General features: G+C 42.5%; 1 protein-coding gene across 1 annotated transcript; it reads right to left on the bottom strand.

The window, feature by feature from the left end:
- Positions 1 to 2,358: 2,358 nt before the first annotated feature.
- LOC113096501 (uncharacterized) lies at positions 2,359 to 5,330 on the bottom strand. The gene is made up of 3 exons (XM_026261904.1): positions 5,141 to 5,330; positions 3,349 to 4,704; positions 2,359 to 3,280 (listed from the first exon to the last, which is right to left on the bottom strand). Exons 2-3 carry the CDS (start codon positions 4,530 to 4,532, stop codon positions 2,359 to 2,361), a joined length of 2,106 nt encoding a protein of 701 aa, XP_026117689.1. The 5' UTR covers positions 4,533 to 4,704; positions 5,141 to 5,330.
- Between the last annotated feature and the right edge of the window lie 4,700 nt (positions 5,331 to 10,030).

Raw genomic sequence — 10,030 nt, 5'->3', positions numbered from 1 at the left:
CCTCGTCTAGTTGACTGATTTGTCGTAGGCGACCGCCAACACGAATGAGATTGGTTCTGATATCTAGTTCTGGGGCTAGGCAAAGCAGTCGACTATTGCTTGGTAGAGGTTTACCAGATTTCAAGTGCAATATCTCATCTGGGAATGATTCTGCCTGGATCTGTCGGAGGGCTGTGAGCTCAGCTTCTATGTAGTTTTCTGCAGTTGCAATGAAGGGAGAGCTTTCTGATGATGGCTGTATAAGAGCTTTTAAGTAGTCTGTGAATGTGCAAAATTTATGAGGATCTGGTAGTGACAGATCAGAGGTTAACAGTCCACAGAAAGTTGACCTTTTCAGCTCACCGTCTTCACTTATGTGAGCTAATGGTGGCATTTCTGGCCAGCTGTCTGGTCTTTGTCTGAGGAATGCTGGGCCTTGGTTCCATCTGCTGTCTTTGTTGAGATCAGAGGGAGACTTTCCTCTTGTAATTGCATCTGCTGGGTTGTCGGATGACTGTACGTAACGCCAGGTGTCAGATTCAGTCAAGTCCTGTACTTCTGCCACTCTGGTCCCCACAAACACCTTAAAGCGACAGGAATCTGACAAAAGCCAAATTAGCACTGTGGTGGAATCAGACCACAGTGTGACACTACTGAGTGGTAACGTTAGCTCTGCCTTCAGGACTTTAGCAAGCTGTGCACCTGTGAGTGCTGCACACAGCTCAAGACGAGGGATGCTCTGCTGTTTCTTGGGAGCAACACGAGACCTAGCTGTTACAAAGGCCACCTCCACTTCACCTTGAGGGTTCTCTGTTCTTAAGTATGCCACAGATCCATACGCCTTCTCTGAGGCATCACAAAATATGTGAAGTTGCCTAATGCTACTAGAGCAGTCTAGTTCCTTGCTGCAGTAACATCTGGGCAAACTGATATTCTGCAGATCTTCCAATTCACTCTCCCAGTGTTTCCAAGAGTCTAATAGGTCCTCTGGCAGTCTGGGGTCATCCCACTCCCTTTGTTTGTCCCACAACCTCTGCACTATCACCTTGGCTCGAGTGGTGAAGGGTACAATATAGCCAAGGGGATCATACTGGCTGGCAAGGATCTGGTAGATGCTTCGCATTGTGGGCACTTCATTGTCTGGTTTGCGTCGTTTGTAAGAGAGGGTATCTGATTGGCAATTCCAGTGCAGGCCAAGTGTTGATTCCTGAGCTCCTTGGTGGCCTTCGCTGAGCCAGAGGATGCTACTCGGTGACTGAATGTCAGCTGGCAGATGGCTGATAACTGAAGGGTCATTGCTTGCCCACTGTCGTAACTCAAAGCCACCAGATGCTAGAAGGTTGCAGAGTTTGTCTACCAGATTCTTGGCCATGTCACGGGAAGCGAAGCTCTGGAGGCAATTGTCCACATAGAATGACTTCTCCACTGAAACTTGTGTGTCCTCTCCAGGCTGGCTGTGATCTAGAACATGCTTCTGTAAAGCAAACGATGCACAACACGGACTGCAAGTGGTCCCGAAAGGCAGTACCTGCCATTCATAGACATCTGGGGTTCTGTCTCTTTGCATGTCTCTCCAGATGTATCTCAGCAGAGGTTTATCTTGTGGCAAGAGGCGTACCTGATGGAACATGCCGCGGATGTCACTACTGATGGCAACAGAGTGCTCCCGGAAACGCAGAAGGACTGCCAGGAGAGATGGACCAAGTGTTGGTCCAGGTAACAGTAGCTCGTTCAGGTTGTGTCCTTGATATGAGAATGAACAGTTAAAAACCACCCTGTTCTTCCCATTATGCTGCACCATGTGGTGCGGGATGTACCAGGCTTCCTTTGTTTTGTCCACTTGCTCCTGACTAAGTTTGACAACGTAACCAGCTTGCACTAACCTGGCCAGCTCCTCTTGGTATGCTGCAGTTAGAACAGGGTCCCTTTCCAGCCGTTTCTCGATTCCTCTCAACTGTGGCAGGACTGCTTCCTTTGGAGCACAGAGGCGAGGCATGTTCTTGACACGGAGCAGAGGAGTAGCGTATCGCTGGATACCATTAACATCCACTCTCACTGTGTTTTCTTGCAGAAGCTGAATGGACTCTTTGTCTTGGCGTGATCTGGTAATCACCTTTTCACTCTGGTAGGGTAGAACATCCATTTGCCACAGTCTCTCACATTTGCATAAAGATCATTGACAGGCTGCAGCGAGGTGAAGAAGCATTGGTCAGGGGAAAGATGACTGCTCAATTCTTCAGTTGGACCCTGCAGTGTCCATCCCAGACGTGTTCTTACTGCTGCTGGCCCACCAGGTGGCCCCAGTCGGACTGGTTCTATGGGTGTGAGGAGGTGGGGGCAATCAGAGCCAATGAGAAGAACAGGATGTACCTTGTCCAGCTATTGTAGAGGTAACCCTGCAAGATGCTTAAATTTCTGTTGCAGGACACTAACTGGGTGTGTATGTTCTGCCAGACCGAGTGCTTTGGCTGTGAAGGCATTACGGATCTTGTAAGCTTTCCTGGGGTTAACAGTTTGGGACACAGTAAAAGTCACTGCCGCCCCGTGAATGACCTGGGTATCCTGTCTTACTGTACGAAGTACAAGGTCCTCTGGCTCCCCCACAAGTCTTAATTTCTGCACTGCATCATGCAGAATGATGGTCCGCTCAGATCCATCATCTAATATGGCGTAAGCTTCCATTGCCACGTTGCCATTCTTGATCAGAACCTTAGTCACTTTGAGCAGTACTTTACTTCCGGAGGTTGGTCGGTCAACATATAAAACTGCACTGGAAGGAGCTGCACTTGGCTGAGATGGCTTGACCTGGTCATTGACATCATGTAGTACCATAAGGTGCTTCTTGTTGCAGGTTGGGCAGAAAGTCTTTAGTGTGCAGTTAGCTGCTTGATGTCCACGACCACAACGCCAGCATCGGTTCTTTGTCTTTATCCAGTCTATTTTCAGGTCTTTGCTAAGAAGCTTGAAGTTGTCACAGCCATTCAGATAGTGTTTATTATTATCACAGTATGGACAATAAGCTCTCACCTTCTCTTCTCTGACTGAAGCTGGTTTAGACGTGGCTGACGACATTGATGATGAATATGACTTGTCGGTACCAAGTAGAATGGTAGTTGGTCTGCGAAGCTGCTTAGACTCTCTTCTCACCTCTCGGCCACGCACTGAAGATTCCTGCCTTGTATAACAAGCATACTGGCTATTGTCTTCCTGTACTTGAAGCTCATATTCCAACCAATCAGCGAAGTCCAGCAAAGTAGGAATAGAGACTTGCAAAGGGTGGGTGTACCGCTTGAAACTTGATCTGAGGTCATGTGGCAGTTTACTCAGGAGTCGAGACACATGTGATCCACATTCCAGCTCTACACCTGCAGTCCGAACATCCTGAAGGCCTTTACATCTCCACTGCGTATATTAGCTCCATCCATCAGCTCAGAGATTTGTTGCAGTGCTAATTGGTGGGGTTGACCATACATCTTATCCAGAGCTTTCATAGTGTTGGTGAAGGGAAATCTGGAATTGCTGTAAGAGTCTGCCACAAGGAGGGCCTCCTCCAGTTTCAGATGGTCTGTGAGGATTTGAAATTTGAAACGTTCGGTGGCATCTTCAGGCAGGATATTCTCTAATGCAATTCTCAGTCTTGAAAACTCCCTAGGATCAGAAGACGTTAGGCAGGGGATGGTAGGGGCTGGTCCTCTGTAGATTTTCTCTTGGGTACTTGAGGGTAAGACATGATCTGAGCTGTATTCTGCATGGGCTGACCTCCTCCTTTCCTGTGATGGGACCACGGACTCAGGCAGCTGAGGTGGCTGGGAATATGGGGAAGTGTTGGGATACCTGAACTGAGCTGAGTCACTATAATGTGCTGTAAAGGAGGGTCTCTCACGAGGGGAGGAAGAAATGTTCATGTTTCTCAGATCTTCAGTAAACTCTGAGCTTTCCTCTGGCACAGCTGGGTGTGGCAGTCTCTTAGTGGCAGATGGTGGCAACCTAGAGCGTGGAGCTGGTATTGGGCGGTATGGCTGTGGAGTCTGAAAGTTAACTGCTGGAGAGTGAGAGCGTGGTGATGGCATCTGTGGAGTGACCGACTCGGGTGGAGAGCTCTGCTTCGATTTCAAGCTTTGAAGCTCATGCCATAATGCAGCATTCTGTTGACGCATCTCTTGGAATGCTGAAATGATCTCAGGGAGTTGGCTGGATTGTCGTTGCAAGGCTGCGTTCTCCCTCTTCATCTTCTCTAACATGGCTGTAAGCTCTGGCAGCTGTTTCACTTGCCTTTGCAATGCTGCATTCTCCTCTCTCAGCTTCTCAGAAGTGTAGTCCCATTGGTCAGTCAGTATCCACTCAGAATGTTCTGATGCTTGGCTCACTGGTGAAGTGGATCTAGAATGACCTGTAACACTTGGTTCATTCTCCAGTACTCCCTGGCAGGTAAGTGACCGTGATTGCTGTTGATGAGACCCAGGTCCACTGAGCTCAAAGTCTTCTAAGTAGGCTGGAGGGTTAACTCGTCTCCTCGGCCGCACAGCAGGGGCTTCTCTTTCTGGTTGAGACATGTCTGTAGCAATCCACAAATCCGGCTCGAAGGACCATGAAAAAACTGCTGACTACTCTTGTCTAACTCAGGTTCGGATTTATAGAACGGCTACAGGGTGTCCGGTCAGAACATTAGGTCTCACACCAGGAATGTACTTCAGGGTGATTTATTGTGCAAAGATGTGTGTGGTTCTGTAAATATAAAACAGTATACAAATATGAATAAATGAATAAATACACATTAACAGATCTTTACAGCAGTACTTAAATACTCATAAGTAACAGCATTGTAAATTATCTAAATATAATATATATACAAATATGACTCAAAGTTCTATTAAATGATCGCACTACTGCACTGTGCGTCTAGCTCAAGTGCCTAGCTCGTCCGGTGAACAAGCCCGAACATGTTCCCTGAGATGCGTCTTAAGTCTATGCATTATAGCCTAATATGCAATAACATTAAATATTCTATCAAACAAAAACACAGGCGAAATATAACATTTTGTCAACAAGAAAATGTGCAAATATAATAAACAAATGTAAACATTTAGGCGGAATGCCGCGGTAGCGGTCATTAATCTCGCTTGTGAACTTATCATACATTTAATTATGTAAATGTACTTACGATTAGTTGCACGCACACATATATCCACACAATCCTTAAACGGGCCACTTCTAACTAATTTAACTATGAAATATTAACTATAAACATATCAACACATCCAGCCTCTATAATGTCTTGGTTCTCACTCCGCGGAAAGATTAGGAACAGTCCAAATCACGAACACAGGCGGGAGGGTTCGGAAGAGTTCACTTTCAAGGGGTGGACTTTTTTACAATGACCTTCATCAAATTAAAATATCTTGTGTTTGTGTCCGAGTCGAAAGGTGGCAGGTAAAAGAAAAGTAAAAAAATAAACCCTGGACAATCTTCCTAAAACATACGTCTGCAGGAGCCTTGATGATTATAAATATGCTTTATCTTTATCAAAGTATTAGTTCATCAAGCCTTGTGTTCAACTCCATATTTATACTGAAATTAAAAGTAGCTGTGATCTTATTCTAGTTAGCGGCTCTGAAATCGAGTGACAGCTGATTGGTTGATTGACAAATGTCTTCACACACAAAGTGCTTCATATTCAAACACAGTTTAGATTAACACTCATATAACTGTATTGATTGTGTGAGAGGAATCAAACAATCAAATCATGCGATCGTTTACTCTTCCTCAGCCTGAACAAGTGTTTTTTTTTTCTGTTGAACACTAAAGAAGATGTTTTTTTGAGAGCGAACCGTTGACGGCACCCATTGACTTCTGTGCTACAGGAAGAAATACTATGGAAGTGAATGGGTACCATCAACCGTTTGGTGTTTAAAGCATCATCTTTTTAGCATTCAGCAGAAGACAGAAACTCGTACAAAACATATATAATTTTTACATTTTATTTAAAAAAATAAATATGTAAAATAAGCACACACAGTTAAACTTTTATTCCTAACTAATAATTCATTCCCAAAGCAACCAACTATGTGTCATTGTTGTTAACTAAGACTGAAACTACTAAAAACAGTTTTCTGTAATTGAATTAAAGCTTCTTTTTTTTTTTCAAAAAAGTTGAAATGCTAAAATTATTAAAACTGACATAAATATTAAAAAAAATTAATAAAACTAATTCCTAAACTTCAAACTGCAATCTTGTCAATCTGAATAAGTGCTGTAACAGTTTATAAAGACCTTGATGTTGTTTGGACACCGTGTGTGTGTGTGTGTGTGCGTGTGTGTGTGTGTCCACCTGGATGTTCCCTAACCGCTACGAACTCTCGAAATGACTCAAATGATTCGCGATCCCGCTACGAACTCTCGAAATGACTCAAATGATTCGCGATCCCGCTACGAACTCTCGAAATGACTAAAATGATTCGCGATCCCGCTACGAACTCACGAACTGACTCAAATGATTCGAGATCCCGCTTTGAACTCCCGAACTGACTCAAATGATTCGCGAACCCGCTACGAACTCCCAAAGTATGGTTTAGTTTAGCAATTTCACTCCAGCAGCACTGTTTCACAGCTGAGAAACACACAGCGGTGATTCATTACTGAATGAATCTACAGCTTTGAACGAATCAATCAGTGATTCAGTGACTCCTTCATTACGGAATAATTTCTGAGTGATTTAATGACTCACTCGCGGCCACCTACTGGCGTACTTTAATATTTAAAGTATCATTTCAATATTATTTATAATTTGTATTATTTATGCAAAGGTTAATATAAAAATTTATTTGTAAAAATACTTTCTGTAATGTCTATTCAATGCTTTTCTCATTTATCACAATAATAGTGATGTTTATTCTCCGTCCAAATTGATTGCACATCATCTAATTAATGAATTTCTGCTAATAACCCTGATCTGTGCTTCAGGTGCGTTTCGTGAACGGCACCCATTGTCTTCTGTGCTACAGGAAGAAATACTATGGAAGTGAATGGGTACCATCAACTGTTTGGTGTTTAAAGCATCATCTTTTTAGCATTCAGCAGAAGACAGAAACTCGTACAAAACATATATAATTTTTACATTTTATTTAAAAAAATAAATATGTAAAATAAGCACACACAGTTAAACTTTTATTCCTAACTAGTAATTCATTCCCAAAGCAACCAACTATGTGTCATTGTTGTTAACTAAGACTGAAACTACTAAAAACAGTTTTCTGTAATTGAATTAAAGCTTTTTTTTTTTCAAAAAAGTTGAAATGCTAAAATTATTAAAACTGACATAAACATTAAAAAAAATTAATAAAACTAATTCCTTAACTTCAAACCGCAATCTTGTCAATCTGAGTAAGTGCTGTAACAGTTTATAAAGACCTTGATGTTGTTTGGACACCGTGTGTGTGTGTGTGTGTGTGTGTGTGTGTCCACCTGGATGTTCCCTAACCGCTATGAACTCTCGAAATGACTCAAATGATTCGCGATCCCGCTACGAACTCTCGAAATGACTCAAATGATTCGCGCTCCCGCTACGAACTCTCGAAATGACTCAAATGATTCGCGCTCCCGCTACGAACTCTCGAAATGACTCAAATGATTCGCGATCCCACTACGAACTCTCGAAATGACTCAAATGATTCGCGATCCCGCTACGAACTCTCGAAATGACTCAAATGATTCGCGATCCCGCTACGAACTCTCAAAATGACTCAAATGATTCGCGCTCCCGCTACGAACTCTCGAAATGACTCAAATGATTCGCGATCCCGCTACGAACTCTCGAAATGACTCAAATGATTCGCGATCCCGCTACGAACTCTCGAACTGACTCAAATGATTCGCGATCCCGCTACGAACTCTCGAAATGACTCAAATGATTCGCGATCCCGCTTTGAACTCCCGAACTGACTCAAATGATTTGCGAACCCGCTACGAACTCCCAAAGTATGGTTTAGTTTAGCAATTTCACACCAGCAGCACTGTTTCACAGAGAAACACACAGCGGTGATTCATTACTGAATTAATCTACAGCTTTGAACGAATCAGTCAGTGATTCAGTGACTCCTTCATTACGGAATAATTTCTGAGTGATTTAATGACTCACTCGCGGCCACCTACTGGCGCAGTTTCATATTTAAAGTATCATTTCAATATTATTTATAATTTGTATTATTTATGCAAAGGTTAATATAAAAATGTATTAGTAAAAATTCTTTCTGTAATGTCTATTCAATGCTTTTCTCATTTATCACAATAATAGTGATGTTTATTCTCCGTCCAAATTGATTGCACATCATCTAATTAATGAATTTCTGTTAATAACCCTGATCTGTGCTTCATGTGCGTTTCGTGAAGCCGGTGTATCCGGGACAGTCTCTGCAGACGGAGATGTGGAAGGAAGGGAACAGGATTCACATCCAGTGCAAGGTGACGAAGCGTTCGGTGTGTGTGTTTAGTCCTTCAGTGTGTGTTTAGCGCTGATCTGTTCTGGCTCTAGGTGAAGGAGAGCGGAGACGTGGTGCTGTCTGGAGCGTATATAGATCTGCAGATGGATGTGTGTGTCAGAGCCGGGTCTCCGCAGGTCTGCACACACACACACACACACACACACATCTCTGAGATCGCACGCAGGATCAGAGATGGCGGTCAGGAGCTGGTGAAGAAGGTCAACGCTGTGTTCGGATGGAGATCAGCAAAGACGGCAGAACTATCCGAGAATGGAGTGAGCCAGACACTGCAGAATAACATTCATTCTCTTAACACAAGCAAAGATATCTGCCAAAGGGGCGAGGAATAGAATGAACTATTAAGAGAATATATTTTGAAGAAGAACACCATGACCTTCATCAAATTAAAATATCTTGTGTTTGTGTCCGAGTCGAACGGTGGCAGGTAAAAGAAAAGAGTAAAAAATAAACCCTGGACAATCTTCCTAAGACATACGTCTGCAGGAGCCTTGATGATTATAAATATGCTTTATCTTTATCAAAGTATTAGTTCATCAAGCCTTGTGTTCAACTCCATATTTATACTGAAATTAAAAGTAGCTGTGATCTTATTCTAGTTAGCGGCTCTGAAATCGAGTGACAGCTGATTGGTTGATTGACAAATGTCTTCACACACAAAGTGCTTCATATTCAAACACAGTTTAGATTAACACTCATATAACTGTATTGTTTGTGTGAGAGGAATCAAACAATCAAATCATGCGATCGTTTACTCTTCCTCAGCCTGAACAAGTGTTTTTTTTTTCTGTTGAACACTAAAGAAGATGTTTTTTTGAGAGCGAACCGTTGACGGCACCCATTGACTTCTGTGCTACAGGAAGAAATACTATGGAAGTGAATGGGTACCATCAACCGTTTGGTGTTTAAAGCATCATCTTTTTAGCATTCAGCAGAAGACAGAAACTCGTACAAAACATATCTAATTTTTACATTTTATTTAAAAAAATAAATATGTAAAATAAGCACACACAGTTAAACTTTTATTCCTAACTAGTAATTCATTCCCAAAGCAACCAACTATGTGTCATTGTTGTTAACTAAGACTGAAACTACTAAAAACAGTTTTCTGTAATTGAATTAAAGCTTCTTTTTTTTTCAAAAAAGTTGAAATGCTAAAATTATTAAAACTGACATAAACATTAAAAAAAATTAATAAAACTAATTCCTAAACTTCAAACTGCAATCTTGTCAATCTGAGTAAGTGCTGTAACAGTTTATAAAGACCTTGATGTTGTTTGGACACTGTGTGTGTGTGTGTGTGTGTGTGTGTCCACCTGGATGTTCCCTACCCGCTATGAACTCTCGAAATGACTCAAATGATTCGCGATCCCGCTACGAACTCTCGAAATGACTCAAATGAATCGCGCTCCCGCTACGAACTCTCGAAATGACTCAAATGATTCGCGCTCCCGCTACGAACTCTCGAAATGACTCAAATGATTCGCGCTCCCGCTACGAACTCTCGAAATGACTCAAATGATTCGCGCTCCCGCTACGAACTCTCGAAATGACTC

The sequence above is a fragment of the Carassius auratus genome, unplaced genomic scaffold (genome assembly GCF_003368295.1).
Source record: "Carassius auratus strain Wakin unplaced genomic scaffold, ASM336829v1 scaf_tig00215954, whole genome shotgun sequence".
NCBI lineage: Eukaryota > Metazoa > Chordata > Actinopteri > Cypriniformes > Cyprinidae > Carassius > Carassius auratus.
Note: the sequence above shows the minus strand (reverse complement) of the source record. Positions and strands in the feature narration are given on the sequence as shown.